General features: G+C 39.3%; 2 protein-coding genes across 6 annotated transcripts in view; both read left to right on the top strand.

Annotated features, from left to right (window-relative positions):
• The window catches only part of ADGRG2 (adhesion G protein-coupled receptor G2), a 78,005-nt gene extending 71,967 nt beyond the window's left edge, over positions 1-6,038 (top strand). For all 3 annotated transcript variants that reach the window (XM_089511703.1, XM_089511705.1, XM_089511702.1), the window contains 4 exons: positions 55-338; positions 1,672-1,773; positions 2,725-2,877; positions 4,810-6,038. In XM_089511703.1, coding sequence (XP_089367829.1) covers positions 55-338; positions 1,672-1,773; positions 2,725-2,877; positions 4,810-4,994 — 724 coding nt within the window. In that variant the 3' untranslated portion in view covers positions 4,995-6,038. The remainder of the gene's footprint in view (positions 1-54; positions 339-1,671; positions 1,774-2,724; positions 2,878-4,809) is intronic.
• A 5,101-nt stretch (positions 6,039-11,139) lies between these two features.
• The window catches only part of PHKA2 (phosphorylase kinase regulatory subunit alpha 2), a 74,088-nt gene continuing 61,590 nt past the window's right edge, over positions 11,140-23,637 (top strand). For all 3 annotated transcript variants that reach the window (XM_089511701.1, XM_089511700.1, XM_089511699.1), the window contains exons 1-4: positions 11,140-11,304; positions 13,379-13,575; positions 21,326-21,484; positions 22,581-22,628. In XM_089511701.1, coding sequence (XP_089367827.1) covers positions 13,426-13,575; positions 21,326-21,484; positions 22,581-22,628 — 357 coding nt within the window. In that variant the 5' untranslated portion in view covers positions 11,140-11,304; positions 13,379-13,425. The remainder of the gene's footprint in view (positions 11,305-13,378; positions 13,576-21,325; positions 21,485-22,580; positions 22,629-23,637) is intronic.

The following is a 23,637-nucleotide window of genomic DNA, read 5'->3' as shown; positions in this document are numbered from 1 at the left end:
GTATATAATACTGATTAATATTTTCTTTTCCATTTTTCTTTTCTGCATTTTCAGCTGCTGGATTAACAACAATATTGTCTTTTACATCACTGTGGTGGGATACTTCTGCATGATATTCTTGCTGAATATCAGCATGTTTATAGTAGTGCTGATTCAGCTTTGCCGAATCAAAAAGAAGAAGCAACTTGGTGCCCAGCGGAAAACCAGTATTCAAGATCTCAGGAGTGTTGCTGGCCTTACTTTCTTACTGGGAATTACTTGGGGATTTGCCTTTTTCGCATGGGGTCCTGTAAATCTTGTATTTATGTATCTCTTTGCCATCTTTAACACCTTGCAAGGTATGTAGTGGGCTTTTTCATATGTGGAAAATACTTTGTGTATGTGTGAGTCTCTGTGTGTATTGGTCATAAGATATCAGACACAAAACACAAACACACACACACACAAATATAGTTTTCTGTGTTCCTTTTCCAAACAGTATCTTATATTGATCTGTAATGACCAGAACAGGTTTAACAATATACAGAAGCACTCTAAATCTCAAACAACAAACACATTCAAAGAACCAAGCACTTACTCTAAGTCCATGAATTCAACATTTAACACATTTAACATATTTAAATACATTTACGAATGTATATGAAAACATTGCTTCACTGTACTGATATTGAATCAAGGTCTTTATTAGAGTGAGTCATTTGTCCACAGAGAAGAACAAAAGCTGACGTATTTTGGTCTCCCATATGTTTGGTCTCCCAAAAGTATTTTGGTCTCCCATATTCAGATCCTATCAGAAAATTCCTTTTATAAACTTGATAAAAGTATGAAGGATACAAAAAAACCTGAGGTGAAACACATGGGAGAGAATCTGAAACCTCTCTATATCTATAGTGATATGGACAATTTTAACAATGGGAACACCCCCATCTCTAATGCTGCCCTTTAATTCATGTTGTTTTGTGAATTGTAAAGTGTATTAATTTTTCACACAAATATTTTCAAAACATGTATACATGCACACATAAAGTACAAAGAAACAAACACACATTTAACTATTACATACCAAATAACTATGTCTTTTTTAAATAAAAAATATTATCTACATGATTACATATCTCAATATGATAAATGTCAGTGAAAGATTGGTTGTGTGAAATGGCTGTGAGCTCTCATGCAGTCATAAGCGACTTTTCACCATGTGAATAGGGGATTATCACAGAGAGCCTTACCGTCCCTGAAATGTGGCTAAATCGTCTGTAAAGCCCATGGGTGTGATAGCCAATCGCAACTGCCTCCCGTGATTACTTGTCATTGAAGCATCCTGTTCGTTTCCCATCATCAAAGCATTCGTGGAGCAGCCATTTCTCCAATAACAGAAGTTCCTGTTATTGGAGAAATGGCTGTTCTGCAAATGCTTTGATGACGGGAGAGGAGCAAGACACCTCAATAACGATTAAATCATGAGAGGCAAGCATGATTGGCTATCACTCCACGTGTTTTACAGACGATTTAGCCACGTTTCAGGGACAGTAAGGCTCCCTGTGATAATTGCTTAAGGTTTCCTCACTAAGGACAACTAGCCACAGGTAGGGGAGGGGGAGAAATGATAAGCCGTTTTGTTTAAAACAGAACAGGATAAAACACATCTTAAACTTCTAACATTTTTTTTAGGATTCTTCATTTTTATTTTCTACTGTGTTGCAAAGGAGAATGTTCGGAAACAATGGAGAAGGTATCTGTGTTGCGGGAAGTATAGGCTGGCTGAAAACTCTGGTAAATATGAAAAGATTGTTATTTAAAATTATGTAGTGTCCAGTGTGGCATAGTGGTCTGAGTGTTGGACTATGACTCTGGAGACCAGGGTTCAATTCCCCACTCAGCCATGAAGCCCACTGGGTGACCTTGGGCAATTCACAGGCTTTCAGCCACAGGGGAAGGCAATAGCAAACCTGCTCCGAACATATCTTGCCACATAAACCCCATGATAGGATTCATCTTAGAGTCGCCATAAGTTGGAAATGACTTGAAGGCACACAACAACAGTAACACCCAACACAGTTAGAAAGCTGGATCTCAAAATGTATTGTTTCTTCAAGGTCCTTAAGTTCAGCCTCTCATTGTGTCTTTCTGTGACCTCATGTGAAGATATTCCAGAGCCCCCTCTTCAGCTTTTCAGGGGTGAAAGTGGGGAGGAAGGGTCTTAGAATGAATGCTGGCACAAGCAGAGTTTTGCTCATATTTTGTGGTCCCATTCAGTTTACATTATTTATTGTCATCAAGTAAATTTTCTGGTAGACACCAAATTCTGATTTTTGTGATTACATTTATGGTTGTAATATGCATTTGGATAAAGTTGCTAACTTTGCATGCAAAAATGACAGAAACCATCCTACAGCTTTTATCAAAATGAGTAGTAGTTGGCCTGGGGTTTATAAAAAAAATTAATAAAATTAGATTTAATTAATAAAGTCAGAGAACCTTAGAATTCCAGGCATGGATAGATGAGGGTTAAATTGAACTTCATTGCATAGAGATTATGTAGATTTTCAGTCTACTATAACTTTAAATTTTAAAATAATAATAAATACTGTGAATTTTGAAAAAGTGGCAAAATTTAGAGTAATAAAATGCTATGTAAAATAAAGTTGTATAAGTAGTAATAAAATTTATTTTTTGCATGGGGCTTTAAAATACAACATTAATTCTGTTCTCTTTATTCTGTAGACTGGAGTAGAACGGCTACTAATGGTTTAAAAAAGCAGAATATTAACCAGGGTGTGTCCAGTTCTTCCCATTCCTTACAATCAAACAGTAACTCTACCAATTCCACCTCAATGCTAATGAATAATGATTATTCAGTGCATGCAAATGGGAATGGTACGTATGTTAAAACATTCAATCTTTTGAGCTATTATTATTATTATTATTATTATTATTATATTTAAAGTGACTATATATAAGAAGTAAAATGGAAAAAATGGATCAATCAACATATTTATTAAAAGCAGTTCTTTATTTTGTTTCATACATTCAAGTACATTTTATCCTAAAAATTCTATCCTATATACATATCTTTCCCCTCCATTTTATCCTCATAACATCCCTGCAAGGTAGATTAGGCTGAAAGATTGTATGTACAGCGCTGTGTAAATTTACAGTTCTTTATAAATAAAGGTTAATAATAATAATAATAAAGATAGTGATGGGCCTAAGGATACCCTATTTGCTTCATAGATGTGAGATTAAAACCTGGGTCTCCCAAATTCTAGCTCAAGTTTCCTATCCCACTATAAAGCACTGGCTATACTGTACTGGCATCATACCTAGAGAGCATAGTAGTCCAATTAAATGTGACCTATTTATTCTGAAGCATTACTTCATGTGGTTTCCTTTTTCACTATATAACAATATATATCAGCACACATCTGTTTAGCTTATTCACCAGAAAGAAGCAAACAGAATAATTCTATATCTTTCCATATGATTTTTCACTATTTGCATGCAAAAGTAAGATTTATTGAAATATTGCTCATTGATTTCTGAGGACTTTTGTCAGGTGTTATATCCATTGTAGGATAGCTGCTGAAGATGGGAAGTTGTTTATGACATAACCCTCATCTACAAGGGATTTGCTAATGTGGTTAAATTGAACACACCCATATGTGGAACCATTTCTTAGGATGAATATATATGTTGCTTGAGCTGATTCTATGTGATTGTATTCCACATGATTATTGGTCAGTAGAAATTAGATGTGGAATCATCTTCCTGATTCCATTTCTTGGCATCTACTGTTACCCAAAGAACAGGTGGGGGGCTTGGGTGTCCCCACCAGCAGTCAGCAATTTTTCAAATGTTGGGAAAATTAGCTTTGTGGAAAGCTTGGGTAAACTTTGGTCACCAATATATACCAGTACAAACTGGGAGGACTTTTGGTTCTAGTTAATGAAGAAGGCTTTCACTTAAAAAAATATGCAGAGTGCAAGCACACACACAAGAGAGCAATCCAAAAAAACACAGCGTACAGAGCTAATTGAAATGGAAATATAGGAAGAGAATAGTGGTGTTTTAAGGGCTGTAGTGGGATTATAATTACCTGTCCAAAGAGAAGACCTTGGAAAGCTGGAGTAGCTCAGACTGGGCCTGAGGGTGACACAGAACATACACAGAGTGTGGGCTGTGTGCACATAGCTTTTGAAACCATATTTATCCCTTTAAACTGGCCCTAGGCAATGGGGTATTAGGCCATGCAGCAAAGGCTGAATGACTTGTCTCAGGAATTAACAATGGGATTCTGGACTGGGTGATGGTTTTAACAAAAACAGTGATTGGATCAGGATAGCCCTGAGATGGGTGGATAGAGAGATTTGGCTGTGATCACAACAGGGAGCAGGCAGAGAGAGAGGCAGACTTATTGCTTTTTGTGCGGAAAAAAATCCTTTGTCTCAGGTTTGGAGAGGAAATGCGGATTACTTGGAAAAGCAGGGGAAGAAGCACTTTAGATTTGATAAATTTGTTTACTTGGAGGTACACATGCCTCGGGGAAACAATCCTTTTTCTGGGAACTTAAGCTAGTGTTTCTGGAAGGTCATTGATCTCTCAAAACATGCTATCTTCAGATTGGAGATATCAAAATATGAGGACCCCAAAATATAGCACGGTGGTATGCAGGGGTGCTGAACACTACCATACAGAAAATATAGTATCTGAATTGGGCCTTTGGCCATATGGTGGGGTTGGGGAGATGATCCTGTGTAGCAGTGACCTACCATGGTGAAGTTCTAACAAACTTCTAAAAAACCATTTCAGGTAATGTGTCTAGTGAAAAGAACGGTGTTTCTTTCAACGTACAGAATGGCGATGTGCGACTTCCTGACTTCTCAGCAAAACAGCTTACATTTCAAGAGAACAATGACACAGGACACAAAAAATCTTGCATTTCATTGCGAAGGACTTCAAAGAGGGGGAGCCTGCACTTCATTGAACCTATGTGACATTTAAAAATAAATAAAATATTCCTATTGTTTCACAAAGCGGCATGCAGGTTTATTTTAACTGTTTAATATAATGTGAGAAGACCAAATTGTGAAAAGACCAAAAAAGACATTTAATATACAATAGCAAAGCTTTAAGGCAACATCAGTTTGTCAAATAGTTTGTATTATTCTTCCTTTTAATGTCATTGGTATTAATTGAAAAGGTACTTTGGATATAGCATTATGGTTGGAAAACATGACCAGCATAATTTGAGTTTTAGAAAACCCTTTTGCAATTTGAACTTGTGGCTGAAAACTAGGAATAACTCAGAACTTTATGCAGTAATGTTGTATTAGCATAGAAAAGCTAAATATTGAAAGAGATACTTAAATTGCCTTTCAAAATAATGTGATGCCTATGTCTTCCTTTTAATAGGACACAGTAACAGACTTCATAGTATTGTATATAGTCTAAATAGCATCTACCCTCAGTTATCTGATAATTTTATATTTATTTCTTGTAAATTAAATTTAATATTTCTTTGTATAGAAAAAAATAGTTGTCTGGACTCTTGAAGCTTTATTTTAATTATACGTGTGTACAAAGTTAGTTATTCCAGTTAACTTATTGGTGTTTACATAGAACGTTTGCCTTGTATGCAAAATGATATTAAACAGTTCCCCTACACCTTGGGAGGAAGATCAAAATGTAAATATAACTCCTGTCACCAAAGAAGCTCTAACTCCTTGAAGGTTGATTATGTTTATTGTCAAAAGTCATGAATTCCATAGCATATGAAAGGCTGAGAAGAAAACAATCTATCCACTCAGCAGAGAGCCATGCACATGAGCTGTCCAGGAGTGGAATCAGGATGCAGCGGGGAGATGAAGCATCATTTTGATAATCAAGTATCCACCCATTTGCAGATCTGGCTTTCAGTACATCTGTGTGTGTCAGACTCATTTTATCTACGTATTGCTTGTGTAACATAGAACTGTCTTGTTCATTTCAATATTTACATTGTACCTCAGTGGCTTTAAAATAACAACAACCTAGTTAGAAATGTACCTGTTAAATAATGTGAGTTGCTTAATAAGTAAGCATCCACCTAAATTGCTGTTATTGTTAGTTATCATAAGCACCTAATATTACCTAGGTGATGTACAAAGATGAAATCAAACAAGATTTTATTTCTCGTTAAAATAAAATGACGAATCTTAGAGTACATATTCCTCAGGATCATCAGTATAAAACACCAGGTTTTCTCCTGCACTACCTTTCAACCCTGGAATCACAGAGTTGGAAGAGACCTCAGGGGCCATCCATTCCAACCTCCTGCCATGCAGGAATACACCATCAAAGCACTCCCAACAGATGGCCATCTAGCCTATTTAAAATCCTCCAAAGAAGGAGACGCTACCTCTCTGAGGGAGTATGTTCCACTGTCAAACAGCTCTTCACTGTCAGGAAGTTCTTCCTAATGTTTAGATGGAATCTCTTTTCCTGTAGTTTGAATTCATTACTTTGTGTCCTAGTCTCTTGAGCAGTAGAAAACAAGCCTTCTCCGACATCCTTTCAAATATTTAAACATGGCTATCTTAACCTCTTCTCCAGACTAAACATACCCAGCTCCCTAAGCTGCTTCTCAAAGGGCATTGTTCCAGATCTTTCACCATTTTGGCTGCACTCCTCTGGACACATTCCAGGTTGTCAATATCCTTAAAGAAATGGGTGTGCCACAACATTTGTCCTGTATTCAAGACAAGAAGTTCCTGTTAGGACAGAATACAGAGAAATGGGATGGTTTTCAAGGTCAGGCAAAGCTATATTTTGCCATCCTTTCTGTTTAATTTGTATGCTGAGAAAATCATATGAAAAGCAGAACTGGACTCAGAGGAGAGGGGTATGAAAACTGAAGGAAGGAACATAAACAATCTCAGATATGTAGATGACACCACAACATTAGCAGAAAATATTCATATGGAAAGATTATTGAAAAAGGGCAAAGGCAAGTTTGCAGCTGGACATAAAAAAAGCAAAAATTATGACTGCAGATGATACACACAATTTTAAAGTAGACAATGAAGAGATCGAAATGGCCCAAGCTTTTCCATACTTGGGCTCAATCATCAATCAGAATGGATACTGCAGTCAAGAAATCAAAAGAAGACTAAGGACTTGGAAGGGCAGCTATGAAGGAACTAGACATGATCCTGAAATATAAAGCTTTATCATTCAATACCAAAGTCAGGATTGTCCATGCTATTGTATTTCCCTTTTCTATGTATGGTTGTGAAAGCTGGACAGTGAAGAAAGCTGATAGAGGGAAAAATCAACTCATTTGAGATGTTCTGGAGAAGAGTTCTGAGAATACTGTGGACCACTAAAAAGTCCAATGGATGGGTCCCAGAGCAGATCAGACCCAAACTCTCCCTAGAAACAAAAATGACTAAACTGAGGTTGTCATATTTTGGCCATCCCATGAGAAGAAAGAACTCACTAGAGAAGACTAGAATGCTTGGCAGAGTGGAGAGCAATAGGAAAAGAGGAAGACCACATCAATCAGAGAAGCCACAGCCATGAGTCTGCAGGAGCTGAGCAGGGCAGTTGAGGATATGGTGACTTGGAAGGCTCTCATAGGTAGAGTCACCATGAGTCGAAGTCAACTAGAAGGCAATTAACAACAATGAAGTGTTTTACTGGTGCCCTGTTTGGCACAGTACTGACAAGAATTAGGAAAAGTGCCATTGCCTTTGTCACTGAAAGATCCTCCATCAGTGTCATCCCTCCAGAGACACATAAAATGATGATGCTGCCCAGTGGCTGTTTGGTACATTTAGTATCAAACTCAGCAAACACATGTCTAAGGTGGTAGACCTCCATCAGCACAACCACTTGACTCCCAGAAGCATGCAACCCACCATGAAAAGGCAGTGACAAGATGGCGAATTGGATGTTATTGTTGTTGTGTACCTTCAAGTCATTTTTGCCTTTGGTAACCCTAAGGATCATGACTCATTTTTGGCAAGATTTGTTCAGAGGGGGTTTGCTGTTGCTGTTTTCTGAAGCTGAGAGAGTGTGACTAGCACAAAGTCACCTGGGAGGAGGATGACCAGATGTCATAAACTGCAAAGGAGGACAAGGCACACCACAAAATGTAGGGCATTCAGGGAAAATGTAGGACATGGACATTGCATATTAAAAGCTAAAACATTCAAAGAAATATACACTCATGCTGCTTAGCCATGCTCAAAATGGAAGACATTTTGGCATTCTTCTTGGACAGAAGGTTAAAATGTAGGACATGTCCTGGGAAGAGAAGAAATCTGCTCACCCTGCCTTGGGGGGAGGGGTTCCATAGCCAAGTGTGGATTCAAACCCTGGTCTCCAGAGTCATAGCCCAAATGCTCAAACCACTAGACCACAGAGAGTGGCATCAATAAGGGCATCAGCCTAAATCTGTTGCTAGTCCAGAGCAGAACCACTGAATCAAGCAAATTTGTTTGAAAGTTTTGATTCAAGTTCCCAGAATCATCCTATGGGCCTGCTCCAGATGGCACTAGTGCTTCGACTTAAGCCACAACCCAGAGTGTGTCTACACTGCAGAAATAATACAGTTTGATACCACTTTTAAATCCTGTGACTCCCATTTTCCCACGACACCCTGGGATTTGTACTTTTAGAAGGTCTTTAGCTTTCTCTGCCCAAAAGTGCTGCTAGTCATCCCCATTGGTTGTCTGAAGAATGTGTTTGCGATTGATTTCCCAACATTCAGTCTGTCGCTCCCAGTCTTCATTTCGTGACCCTAGGCCAAATTCTTCTACAATGTTTGGTTCTGGACTGTTTTTAACATTGCATTCCAATTACCTCTGATTATTAACATATCATATTTTGGTGTGTGATCAGTTTCCTCCTGGACATCCATGCAGAATCTTTTTTCTTCTTCACAAAACTAGACATCCCAGGATTCTGTAGTATGAAGCCATGGCAGTTAAAATGGTTTCAAACTGAATTTTTTCCACTACAATGTAGATGCACTTAAAGTCTTTTCCAACTTATGGTGAACTCAAAGTGAACCTATCATGAGGTTTTCTTGGCAAATTTCTTCGGAGGAGGTTTTGCCATTGCCATCCTCTGAGGCTGAGAGAGTGTGACTCTCAGTGGGTCACCAGTTTCCATGGCCAAGCCAGGATTTGAACCCTGGTCTCCATAGTCATAGTCCCAACATGCAAACCACTGGGAGTCCCTTTCCATTGATGGAAGAAACTGTCAGTAAGCTCCCAATTGGGCTCAATTCTACGGAACCATGGGATTTGTAGTTTTACAACTTATTTGACCCCCTAGGAAAAAACTACAAATCCCAAACTTCTGTAGAATGGAGGCATGGCAATTAAAGTGGTTCCAAACTGCATTATTTCTACAGTGTGGATGAATGAACCCCTCAGTGAATGAACTCTGCATTATAGTGACGCTACAATGTCATTTATGATGCATCTCACACTCATTTTCCTAGCCCACTTTTTAAAACACAAAGGCAGCTTCCCCTTTAACAGCTGAGCAGTGTGGTCAACAAGCCTGGAAGATAATTCTCCGAACGTTTGGCCCAAACCTCACCAAATCCCGCCGTATCTCACCAAATATTCAGTCAAAATCCCTGAAAAGTCCCCGTAATGTTAATATGACAATAAAACGTAGCCCTAATTGAATAAAAATAATTGGAACTTATTTCAACTCTCAAAATTACCATTACTGTAAAACCAACCAAAGAATCTTTCAGTCCTTCTAATACTTTTAAGATGTTTATTTTGAGATGAAGGAGGCCCAGAAAGCTTTGTGTCAAATATAAACATGTTTGGCTACAACTGCACTGCAGAAATAATCCAGTTTGACACCCTTTTAACTGTCATGGCTCAGTGCTAGGGAATCCTGGGAATTCTAGTTTTCTGTGACATTTAACCTTCTCTCTCAGCAAACTCTGGTGTGACAACAAACTACAATTCCCAGGATTTCATAGCACCGGGCCATGGCAGTTAAAACGATATGAAACTGAATTGTCTCTGGAGTCTGGAGTGAAGATGCAGCCTGAGTTGGGTCCAAGACGCACTGCAGAAATAATCCAGTTTGAGACTGTTTAACTGCCCTGGCTCAGTGCTAGGGAACCCTGGGAATGGTAGTTTAGTGCGACATTGAGCCTTCTTTATCAAAAAGAGCTCTGGTGCCACAACAAACTACAATTCCCAGGATTCCCTATCACTGAGCCAGGAGAGTTAAAGTGGTCACAAACTGGATTATTTCTGCAGTGCGTTTTGGACCTTCGTTATTAAAAATGCTCAAGGTCCAATCCATACTGCAGAAATAATCCAGTTTGAGACCGCTTTAACTGCCCTGGCTCAGTGCTAGGGAACCCTGGGAATGGTAGTTTTATGAGAAAGAGCTCTGGTGCCACAATGAACTACAGTTCCCATGCATCTGAGGAAGTACGCTTAAGTCTAGGAAAGCTAGACTTAAGAGGGAGTCAGGGGCTGAGAGAGCGAGAGCGAGAGCGACCACTCTCCAGTCCTCTCTCTGATTGGCTGAAAAGTCTGAGTGTGTGACACTCCAAAGGGTTGGTTGCTCTGTAGCCAGCCTCGCTCTCAGAGTCAGGTCTGGAGCTGAAATGGGCAAAAGTCACCAAAAATCCACTGAAATAGAGCCAGGCACCAAAATCACACCAAAAGCTCGGAAAAGTCCCAGTTTCCGTGTGAAAGTCACCACATTGGCAACACTGAGACAGCGCATGCGCGCTCTTCCCCCTTCCATTTTATTAGGTACACAACCTCAGCCTCCTCCCCCTCCTCCTCTCGCTTATGAGAGGCGGGCTGGCAAACCAGGGTCCTGGCAGCTCCATAAACAGACCTGGTTAACCCAGAGGCGTAACAACAAACCAGATAAATTAATTCCCTTAACGTAACGTATGCTAGTAGTCACTACTCTCCCCTCCCTTTTCCTTTTTTTTAGGGTCAGGGGATGACCTCAATACTTAAACCTTTTTTTTATACCACTCTTTCAAGACCTGCCTAAAGGAGGAGGGAGAAGAAAAAAGAGAGGCGGTGGTTTCGGGTATTTACGGCAGCAGGCCTATTTGCTGGAACCGTAATGAACCTAATAAAGGGGAATTGAAATTCTTTTGGACCCCAAGGGCAAACTGCCCTGGTGTTTGCAGCCTCCTCTGAGAAGCAAAGCAAAGGGGCTGCTTCCTTCTAGATAGCTTTCTGGGGTCCCTCAGTCATTGCCCACCCTGTTCTTCCTTCCTGGAGAATGGGAGCTGGAGGAGGAGACACTATGCAGGTATGCACTTTGAGTCTCAGTTTATTCTCCCTCCCTTGCATTGCTCATGGTGCTTTTTGCATTGCTTATGGTGCTTTTGAACCATTGGGAAAAGTGTGTCTGGGATTATTTTTGGGGAGCCCCCCTTGGAACCTACCAATCCCAAGAATTTGGTACTTAAAAGTTCCCAAAAGGAGGCAAATTGTTTGCAATGGCAGAGGAGGAGGAGAGCATTTGCAGAAGCTGGGATTCCCAGGATATTCTGGGAGAATAGATTGATTGATTCCTTGGAGGGTAAATGAATGGATGTTAAAATTATATGGCTGTATGGAGAGAAAGAAAGAAACTGACACAAGAAGAAATCAATGGACAGTTTGAAGATAAATTGGGAAACACTGATCAGTTATTTAAAAGAAGAAGGGGGTACATCTGTAATTGTTGGTTTATAGATGGGAGAGGAGTATTAGAGGAAAGAGGGAAGACATAAATTTAAATATGTTTTGAAAGAGTGTTATGTATATGTGTGTGTGTGTGTGTGTGTGTATACTGCATTTATAATGTAGCTACCCTGTAAAACACATATTTTCCTAAAAATGTTCATGCTCTAATCAGAGAAAGCAGATCTATCTATCTATCTATCTATCTATAGAGAGAGATCTGCTTTCTGGAACTTTTCTATGATTAGAAATTGTGTGTGTGTGTGTGTGTGTGTGTGTATTGACCTGCTTTGTGGGATATGTTAATCTAGGGACGTATGCACGCTGCAGAAATGAAGCAGTTTGACACCACTCCTGGGATTTGTAGTTTGCGGCAGTTGAATAGCTCACCAAATCCCAGGGTTCCTGGGAGCATAATACCACACTACACTGTTATGGCACCATTGTTATTCCACTTTAACTGTTATGGCTGCCTCTTGCGGGATTCTTGGATTTGTAGTTTAGCCTTGAGGCTTCCCTCAACTACAAATCCCAGAATGCCACCAGAGGCAGGCCTCACGGATAAGGTGGAATAATTGTGCTGTAACAGTGTAGTAGTGTGATATTCTCCTATACAGTGTAGTCCTTTTTTTAAAGATTCCCTCAGATGTGTGAAAGCATAACATCTGCTATATTTTTCAAAATTAATAATATATATAGGGAATAATATGCACATTAAGCCACAGAGGATTCCCCTGGGTCTAAGATGTAGCCACACTGCAGAAATAAAGCAGTTTGACACCACTTTAACTGCTATGCGTCCATCCTGTGGAGTCCTGGGATTTGTAGTTTGCTGTGGATCAATGCCACACCAGACTACAAATCCCAGGGTCCCACAGGATGGGGCATGGTAGTTAAAGTGGGTCAAACTACTTAATTTCTGCAGTGTGGCTACACCTTGGTAGAACAGTAGTTCTGTTCTTGTCATTGTATAGAAATCATAGTAGTTTCTGTAATTAGGTGTAATTACATCAGTAAGTGATACATTAATTTGGACTTGGGAGAACCAGGTTTTAAGATCTTGATACAAACCTCTGTCCATCTATGAGACCTAGGGAATTTCTTGGGGCTAATCTCTACTCCGTCTTCCTTGCAAGATTGTTGTGAGGATGAAATGGGAAGACACCACACATGGGCTGTCCTAACTTCCCTAGTGTGAAGGTGAGACATGTGTATGGTAAAGAACATTTATTTACTCTGTAAATATTTATACAGTGCACTACTGTATAATGTAAAGACATTTTAAACCAATCATAAGCACCAGGAAGAACTTGGGATTGGTCTTTAAATTTTTTATTAGATGACTCTGACAAAGTAACTGAAGAAGTAGCGAAATTTTTTGTACTAGCTATTAACCACAAAGCCATGTAATTTTGTTTCAGTAATGTATAATGTATTTTAATGTTTTTGGTTTGTTTTTGTTTTTTGCCTAACTGTCTGTTAGCCGCAGTAAAGGCTGCTGCTGCTTCTGCTGCTTGTGATGATATTGATAAACCAATCGGTTATTGTATGTAGTCGTAGTTGTCATTGAGCATATACAACAGAAGAGCTTTCTTCCATGTACAGGAGATGTCCAAATGCATTTTTGTTGACGGCTGCTCTGTTTATTTTGGAATAAGGATGCCTGCTGCCTGCAAGAGTTACAGCTCAGCTTGCTGATAGATGAATGAATGCAAATGCTGAAATCTGCTGCAGTTGGCCACGCTTTTCCCCTGGAAGAATTTTGAGCGCCTTGGAGATGAGGAGCAGAAGCAACTCAGGAGTCCGCTTGGATAGCTATGCTCGGCTTGTTCAGCAGACCATTTTGAACCAGCAGGTCAGTGCAGTGTGGACTGTTAGAATCGACCGTTCTCATTCAGAAAAGCTCTTCTTTGTCTTTAAGTTATTTTTTAGCAGCCATTGTTTTATTTGTGTCTGCCTGCTGATCTGTGGAAGTTTTTGAATTAGCTAAGGTCCAAAACACACTGCAGAAATAGTTTAATTTGTGACCTCTTTAACTGTCCTGGCTCAGTGCTAGGGAATCCTGAGAATAGTAGTTTGTTGTGGCATCAGAGCTCTCTCTCTCTGATAGAGAAAGCTAAACATTTCACAAAACTACAGTTCCCAGAATTCCCTAGCATTGAACCACAGCTGTTAAAGTGGTCTCAAAGTTGATTATTTCTGCAGTGTGTTTTGGACCTAAATGTTTAGACTATTCAAGATCATTTACATGAGTTCTTTGATTTCTATGGGACAGATTTTTGCTGTTGGGTGCCAAAATATGGTGGAGAAATATAATCAGAACCATTTCCAAGAAAGTATTTGTATGTATTTCCAGATATTCCAAAATGCCTACAGCTGGGAAAACTATTTTTTTCCAGACAGTACAGAACATCCTGCTAGCTGAGGGATTCTGGGAGCTATAGTCCCAAAAAGTGATGTTTCCAAACTCTAGTGGTTCCCAAGTACAGTAATAATACTGCCCTGTACCGAAGTGCTTTGTGGGAGCTGTCAGGCTTTAAATCGCTGACAGATTCCAATAAACAGCAGGAGATGATGACCCCTCTTTGAGGTAACATGGTGTTGAACACCCTCTCAGCTACAGTCCTCTGTGATCTTCACCTCCAGTTATGCAGAAATCTGCTGCTTCTGCTGCTCCTGGCTTCTGATTACTAGCTGGGCCTGTATCCTCCACTTACTGTGACATTTTTGGTGAGATGAGCAGCTGCTGTGGAATGTTTTGCCTCTGCTGGGATCTCCTTTGCGCTACTCCTGCATTTCAGTAGTCTGTTTTCTCACTCCTACCTGTATCCCTCCGAACCTGCCTGTTTCTCAGATTAGAAATCTGATCATTTGGTTCAAGTGGGCATAGTTTCATGTGGCTGTCACTGAACATGGTGGGACCTTTTTAAGACTGTGGAGCTAGAAGGAGGTATTAGTAGATTTGGGGAACACCAGGGTTTGCAGACATAGTAAAGTAAATAACAATGCTAGGACAAAAGAACTCTATGTGAGGGGAACCCTTGGACAGCCTAATGACTATAAATCTGCCCAAGACTGTAGAATGGTACACCTGATTTTGAGAGTGGGGACGGAAAACTGATGGGGAGGAGGACGGGTTGGCATTCATGCATTGAATCCTGAATAGCAGAACTCAGTTTTGGCATATTCCTATTTTAGGTACCCTTAGTGTTAGTGTAATTAGTAGCATTATAGCCCGTTTATAACAAATATACTATAGATGGTAAGGCTGCTTACATATAATAAGTTTGATACCTACAGAAGTCACATATATTATCTTAAGGGACAAAACACACAGACTGTTCAATGTATGAACCTGCATAAAAAGGACATAATGCGTTTTAAACTAAAATTTCAGAGCATAAATGGAAATTTTGCTGCAAATGATAATTGGAGCAGGAGTATAATTACCTACAACGAATAGCTGACAATTATGCTCTGAAATTTTAGTCTAAAATGCATTATGTCCTTTCTACTTTTCAATTCCAGCTTGCATTGCTTTGTATTTGGAAAGTGAGTAATGGCAAAAATTCTGTGCTCCCATCACTATAACATTAGATTATTTGAATTGAAGACCAAACCAAAAGACTTTTCAACAGTAGGAGGTCTTTAAGTCAGTGATAAAATTATCACTTTGGCCTAAATACAACTGCTAGATTTAATTAGAATGGATTCATTGAATCAACACAATTTAACATAAGCATTGATTTACCAAGTTTTCATTGATTCAGTAGGTCTGTTCTAGTTAGGACTAAGAATTGTATTTAGGCCAATGCTCTAATTCTGTCAGTTCATTAAACTGAAGACATCCTACTATAGACAATTATGTTTATCTACTAACTCAATGGGTCTAGCTCTTTTTTGCTCATGAGTTTTTGCATTGTCTAGATTGCTGTTGTTTTTACAATGTAAGAAATGTGGACAGCCTGTCATTAAAGTAAAAATGGCAACTCAATATTTACACATTTACTGAGATTAGTGTCCATTCTAGGGACTCCTAGATGTAAAACATTTCTGTTCATGGAAATGTGTATATACATCATGTACATTTGTATTTGTCGATATCTTTCTCAGAATGAGATTTCACAATATAACTCTTTACAAACAGTATCTTTATGAATAAAATCAAACAGAGTCATGGGAACCTAAGTAGGATATTCTGCAGCAAAGAAAAGCATGTTTAGACATGCACTACAAGTGTAAAATTGGATTTATTTATGCTTTACTTAATTTGGGAGGAAACCTTAAAAGACAGAATTAGGAAAATCTGTTGGATCCCACATCTTACATAGCAGAGATCCACTGTATGTTATTTGCTCATTGAAGTAATTAGGGTTTCATGAAGATAAGACACAGTATGTTCAAGCTTGTTCAGCCTAAATATCCTAAAGCGGTGATGTCCAAACTCTGGCCCTCCAGGTGTTTTGGATTTCAGCTCCCAGAAACCTCATCCACCTTGGCCAATGGTCTGGAATTCTGGGAGCTGAAGTCCAAAACACCTGGAGGGCCCAAGTTTGGACATCACTGTCCTAAAGGCACCAGATCCCATCTGATCATCTGAAATCTAATCAGTGTCAACTCTGTTTAGTACTTGAACAGAAAACTGCCAATAAATACTGTACCAGGTGCTGTAGGCTATTTTTCGGAGGATGGAACTAGCAAAACCACCTCAGTTTATTCCTTGCCTAAGAAAACACAATGAAATTCATGGGGCACCATAAGTTTACAGTCATGCACTTGCATATACAAGTTTGTTGTTGAGAGTGCTGTTTGCTTTTCTCTTTTCACTTCAGTCCTATCCTCCTTCCAAGACTGAGTTATTTCATAAATACCTTGCCCTTTCCTTTTTCCTTACTTAAATGAATGTTAGTGCAACATGATCTTAGAGAGAAGGGGCTGCTTTATGTGCACCCCCAGTATCTGTGCTCACTCTGATATCTCTGTGTCTTGCAAGTTACTTGTGCTCTAGACATGGTTAGCTTGCAGCTGGAGAGGGGAGCTGATGGCCGGTATGCATCTGGACATCTTATTCCATTAATGCCCCATTGTGTTGCTTGCATATATTGTTGTGGATGGGGGGGGGGAGGATAAGAGTGTGTGCATGTTTAACAAGACATTCAGTGGTCCCAAATTATCTGCATTTTAAGTAAAAAAAAAAAAAAAAGAACAGACATTCTTTATTTCAGTGCAGAGCTTGCTCTAGCATCACTGCAGAGCTACAAAAACCTGTTATTATGTAAGCTCTTGTGTTTACCAGAACTGTACAGGAGGGCTGGACTCTGACTCTAACACAGTTTATTTAGTCATTAAGGATTCTACCAAAGGCAGTAGAAATACTGAATCATTACACAGGTTTAACTGGGAGCCAAGTTAATACCATTAGTGTTTCTGTAATCTGAATGTCTTTTGAATCTGAAAGGCATTTCAATGGATAAAGATAATGCCCATACTATTCTCTGTAATCTTCTGGTTTGTAACTTTCTCTTTCTGTGTATGAGCATCTGGATAGATTTTAGCTGCTTCCCACAGAATATAGTGGGGGAAACACTGTTTTAATAATCTCTGTTGCTATACGGTCTCAGTAAGATCATTGCAACAGGGAGAGCCCTAAGGAGTTTGCTAGGATTGCCTTTGAAGTAAAACCTACCATAGGCATTGCAAAATCAGTTTCAGTTCTGGAACCGTAACAGCTGAATGTGAGTTTTGTAACCATGCTGTCATTACCTAATAGGTCAATAAGCCATATGGTGAGTTGGCATTTTTGGACAAAGTGCCAGCCTTGCACCCATCTGTTCTGGTCTATATATCCTCATATCGCATTCCACCCACTATCTTGCAGATCTGTTCGTTATTCAACTTTTTTTTTAAAAAAGCTCCAGTTCTGTGGCCAGCAAACTGTCTATATTATAGCACATGTCCCACGGGAAAAACTGCACAGAACCAGAAAGCTGTTCTGTTCATGACTTACTAGACTCACTCAGCAGCTTGAAGGATCACATTGTTTCCAATAGAAAATATTTTTGTGCCTGCCACAGAACCCTGAATGGTATAGGCACTGCTACTTTGATAACAGCCTCTTTATTGATGTCAAGTTAAAATCTGCACGGTGAGCTAAAACTGGTTTGTTTTGGCTGCTGGCCAACGGTGCTAGTAGATATGCTGTCCACTGTTCACCAACAGAGGCTTCCCATTGCTTGAACTGGTACATATTGGGAGTTAGGGCTGGTCCAAGCATTCTGTTGTCCTGAAGCAAGTAAGAGATCGTCCAGTCCATTCAAACTAGGTAGCTTTCTCAGGTAGAAGATTCAGGGTGTCATGATTCAAGGGCAACAGATTGGTTGTTTAATTGTTTTATTTTTAGTCCTGAGGGTGGAGAGAGGTGCTTGTGGGATTCTCTGTTCCATGTACCAAAATAACTTGCTTGGCTTTAGTTGCTATATGCATCTTGATTTTGCTGCTCTGCTTCAGGTAGCAAAATGTCTTGGGTTGGTCCTGATAGTTGTATACTACATCTGTGAGCTAGGTTTTCCCTTGCTGATTATTCTTTTTCCATAGATGTTTGTCAAGACCTGCTAGAGTTTTAGTTGAAATCATTTCTTTCACTGTGCTGTGATGCTGTGGGCATGTTCGCTATTGATTTCAATGAGAATATCAGTACAGTGGGCTTTCCACATTCACTGGGATTAGGGGCAAGGCCCTTGTGAAAATGGAAAAACTGTAAATAAAAAACACTTTTTTTATCTCAGAGAACACCTCTCTAGAAAGCTCTAGGTCCTTCAGGGCAATTCTGTGGTCAAAATCTGCCAGAGGTTATTGATAAAAATGTGCTGGAGGACCTACAAATGCCTAGCCAAGTGTTCTCTCTAGGATTCTCTGGCAGAAGTCATGCTGGAAGACCTAGAGATTCCTAGAGAGAACATATTAGTCAAACCAACAAGTAATCAAATCTGCAAAAGTCAAAACTGCAAATGTGGAGGGCTGACTGTATAAAGCTATTTTGCTAAAAAGGTTGGCAATGAGATTTGAATAATTATAAAAAATTCTACTGCATACCTTTGCTCCCTCAGATGCCCATGCCCTTCTCTCCTGATAGCACAGAAAGGGGCATAATTGTGTATTCATAATTATGTTCAGCTGGAATAGCGCCATTCCCACCAAGATAGTGTGAGTCAGGGGCATGGTATGCATATATGATGCTAATTTATGCTGATGTATTTTGTGCAGTACAGTATTTGAACAACTGACCAGCTGATGGGCAAGGGGCTTTAATAGAGAATTCTATTAATTTCCCTATACTACCCCCTATTTTTAAATACATTGTTTGAAATTGTTCTGAATGTAGCTATTGTTTTTATACATAAATACAGCCATTCTTCAACATTTCAAAATTATATTGTCTTACTCTAAATGAGTGGTTATGTTTGTTTTATATGTAAAAAAGTGTAATAGGAAAAAAACTGAAATGCACTGTAGCAATGTTCTTGATGCAGTAAGACAGTTCCTAATAGCAGTTGTGGCTCTGTAGGATTTCACAACATGCTTCTCTTTAAACCTTGGAGCCTTTGCAGAGACGATTCTCCAGAATGTTCTTTGAATGTTCCTTTGCTTCTCTGGCACCCAGCCCAGGCCAAAACTGCTATAATAATAATAAAAAAAACCAACCCTCCTTCTCCTTCTCTCCACAGCAAGAAATTAATGCTCTGATTGAGGTACACCTACACCTAAGATTGCCTTTGGGCAAAATACGCATGACACAAAGCAGCTTTTCTCTTTTCTGGAAAGGTGTGGTCTGTTTATCTTTTAAAACAATGCTGCAGATTTCAGTGGAGGAGCAATAGAGGTGGAGTGACTATTTCTAGTACTTGAACTTTATTTATTGATAAAAGCTATAAGCCGTCATAATACCATATGCTTTAAATAAAAGCCAAATGGCAGAATAACATTAAAATTTGGCACTAAATACAAAATAGAAACAATAAAACAAAACAAAAAATTGCCAAAGGGTCTAAATTTACTTTACATCTTGTAAATTTTTGTATTGGTCAATGACCGAATAAATTTTTTACTTTACTTTACTTTACATCTATATTAACAAATTAAAATAAAAATTGTTTCAACATCCCCAGGATCAAAGACAACAGAGGAGTGATTTTATACTTTAACATATACAGAGGTAAGAATCAGGGATGGTCTTACCATTAGGCAAAGTGGGATAGTTGCCTCAGGCAGCAGATATGGGATGGTCAGGCAGGAGCAGTATGGAAGCCTCTATTGGAGGACAGAGTTGTTTGTTTGAGGGAATAAAGGGTGCATCGGCACTGCAGAAATAATCTAGTTTGACACCATTTTAACTGCTATGGCTCAGTGCTATAGGATTCTGGAAATTGTAGTTTGTTGTGGCACCAGAGCAGAGCTCTGGCAGTTAAAGTTGTATCAGACCAGAGTAATTCTGCAGTGCGGATGCAGCCAAAGTGCCTTGGGTTGGTCTGTTTAGAATGGTCAGAGTGTTTCACATATACAGGTAGAGTATCCCTTATCCGAAATGCTCCAAAATCCGTATCATTTTGAGTGCTGACATAACAGGGCAGCGGCAAGCCCTGGCCTCCAGGTTTGCTTTCTCCCTTGCCAGTGGAGAGAGGAGTGAGAAGGAAGGAAATAATGCAGCTATGTTCACAGCCAAACTTTGAAAAAATGGCAGCTGCGATAGTGACTACTGCTGCTCCTCTACCACCATCACCCAGCCAAAGGGAGTTATAGAGTGATGGCTACTGACAACCATCTCCTTGGACCAGAAGAAAGTTCAATGCCAAAAACTAGCCCTCTTCTGCTCTCCACACCTGTTTCTACCGCTGGAGCCTGGGTCCATTCAGTGCCTTTCCTACCCAGGTCTATTGCAGATGGGAACCCAGTAACTGCAGCCAACTCTGGTGGCTGTGGAGCTGCTGGCTGTATACTTCTGTTTCAGAGAGACAGCTACAGTGTTCCTGCTTGTTCTCCAGTGAGACTGGAGAGTGATGTAGCTGGAGAAGGATGATGGAAAGTGAGCGAGAGTGTTTCAACTTCTGCCTTGAAACTTGTGTAAAATTTGGGCAAAGCTGCAAACTCAGCCACACCTTTTCCCTCCCTCCAACTCCTCTCCTTTCTCCAGAGGCAGAGGAGCCTGGAATCTAGGGCTTGCCACCACCTGCACTGCTGCCCTATGCCATTTTATATATGTATATTCCAACATCTGAAAACCCCCAGAATCCTAAACACTTCTGGTCTCAAGCATTTCAAATAAAGTATAAACTTGTATTAACAGTCCCTACATCTACTCTCTAAATGTTATCCAGTATCATCTTCATATAAAGACAGGGTATATAGTGCTGAAGCTATAGAATAGCAGTGTGGGCAAACCCATCTGATTTCATTGTAGGGATGAGATTCGAAAGAGGACTACTTCCTGATTTACAGCTCAGTCTCTTAATCACTATGGAACCTCTGATAAAGATAAAGGCATTTTGTTGAATTATTTCTGCTTTTTATTCCTTTTTTCTCTTTTTTGATAAACAGTGCTTGTTTTTAAGAACCCCGTTACAGGGCTGCTGTCTGCCAGCACAGAACAAAAGGATGCTTGGGTACGAGATAATATATATAGCATTTTGGCTGTGTGGGGCCTGGGGATGGCCTACAGGAAGAATGCAGATCGGGATGAAGATAAAGCCAAAGCATATGAATTGGAGCAGGTATGTCTTTATATCCTTATTTATTTCCTTGTATATAATCTATGGATGAGATGAAATTCAATATTATGATAGAAAATTTATTTACTACTTAGTCTTAGATTGGGGTGGGGAAACTGCAGCCTTCCACAATGTGGGGAAATTGCCCCAAGTACCCATGGATTAATTGGGAGGCACTGGAAAAATTATTTGAGGGGTGGGATTTAGGAAGCAGTCCCTTAACTTCCAACAGTTGTTAATCCTCTCTTAAACTGGCATGGCCTACCCCAGATCATCTACCCATCAAGGAAAAAATACTCAGTTTACAGTGGAAAATGACTGCATCCAGAAGCCTCTGGGTGTGATGATTCTTCTCTAAAGGAAAATACTGCAAGAAACCTGTCATGGGAATGTCATGGATGATGGGAAGAAATAATATTGGTACTAGGAATGAACTAATTGAAAATTGAACCCAGTAGTCAGAAACATTCGGCATTTGCCTTGTAATTAGTGAAAAGTTCTCAATTGGAGATGTTCATACTTACAGCTTCTAATTTTTAGCATTAACTTTCCATACATGTTTACCAGTGAAACAGAAAGAGCACATGACTGCTCTGGATTCAAAGATATAGCTGTTTTAGGCTTTAGAATCAGTATGTAGAGAGATCTTGTAGCACCTTTGGGACTAACTGAAATAAATAAGTTGGCAGCATGAGCTTTTGTAGACTTCAGTTTACTTCCTCAGATTAGACTGAAGTCTACGAAAGCTCATGCTGCCAATTACTTTATTTCAGTTAGTCTCAAAGGTGCTATAAGATCTCTCTACCTAATGACCACTCTGAGTGTGTCCTTGGAGGGAAAATGTTTTTAACAATGCAATATTAAAAGCACAGTTTTGTTTAATTCTGTGACAACCCATTAACTTCTAGAAGTCATGTAAGGTAATAGCACATTGTACTAAGGGTCACAAGCTATGAACAAAGTGTTATTTATATACAAAGAATTCTAGTTCTGCAAATGCACTGTTCTTAAAAAGTATTTTACATATTGGCTCCATATGGAAGATACAAGTATAAAGTTGACTGATCACTGATTTCCCCCCCTCCTTATGTTCTCACAGAATGTTGTGAAACTGATGCGAGGACTTCTGCAGTGTATGATGAGACAGGTAATAATAAACAGATTGACATCATTATTATTTTCAGTCGCACAACTAAACCTAATTTGTGGGGTGACACATAAGAAGAAGCAGGATAATGTCAAGCAGTCCTTGTGCCTGTCAAATTCTTTCTCAGCAGTTCCCCTGAAACCATTTTAGGTTAAAAAGTACATTTTGGACCTTGTACATAAATCATAAATGATGATAAATAATGAGCCTTGCTAAAATAATTTTAAAAGCAGCCTGACATAAATGGCTATTAATAAAAAAACTATTTGAAGTGAGTATATGGCATGCTTTTTTTGGGGGGGGGGCAGTTATATATTTGTGTGATATTGCATGTGTTCTTGTTCTACTAGGAATAAGAATGCTTAGGGGGCTGAAGGAGGAGTAAAGCTTAGAAAAAATCCTTTTTAGACCATAACTTCCATGATCCCATGTGCTTGCTGGGATTCCGCTGGTAGTTGAGATCCAGAAAATACTAATAAAAGATCCCCTCTATCTAAAGATGTCAAGAAAGTTTACAATAAAATCAACTTGGCTAACTTAAAATAGGTAAACAATAACAAGATTTTAAAAGTCTAAAAACATATTCAACAATTTAATAAGTGGATTGACAACAACAACATGTGTGTTAATTTTTATAAAACTAGTTAGGCCCTAGAGGTTTTAGTAAACAACCATGTTTTTACTTGACACTGGAATGACAGCAGTGTTGGCACTGATAAGCTTCTAAGGGTAGTAGGTTTCATAGCTGGTGTCTCACAGCAGAGAAGGCCTTATTATTATTATTATTATTATTATTATTAACCTTTATTTATAAAGCGCTGTAAATTTACACAGCGCTGTACATACAATCTTTTAGTCAGACGGTTCCCTGCCCTCAGGCTTACAATCTAACATTAACTTACAATCTAAGTTCTTAGGAATGGAGTGTGGCTTTGGCGCGACCTCCGGACTCTTAGGACCCATGCATCATTTAAATAGCATACCTCCAAAGAGACCTGAAGCAGCTTTA

The sequence above is a fragment of the Sceloporus occidentalis genome, unplaced genomic scaffold (assembly GCF_023333645.1).
Source record: "Sceloporus occidentalis isolate IW3139 unplaced genomic scaffold, rSceOcc1.0.p SCAF_2, whole genome shotgun sequence".
In the NCBI taxonomy this organism is placed as follows: domain Eukaryota; kingdom Metazoa; phylum Chordata; class Lepidosauria; order Squamata; family Phrynosomatidae; genus Sceloporus; species Sceloporus occidentalis.
Note: the sequence above shows the minus strand (reverse complement) of the source record. Positions and strands in the feature narration are given on the sequence as shown.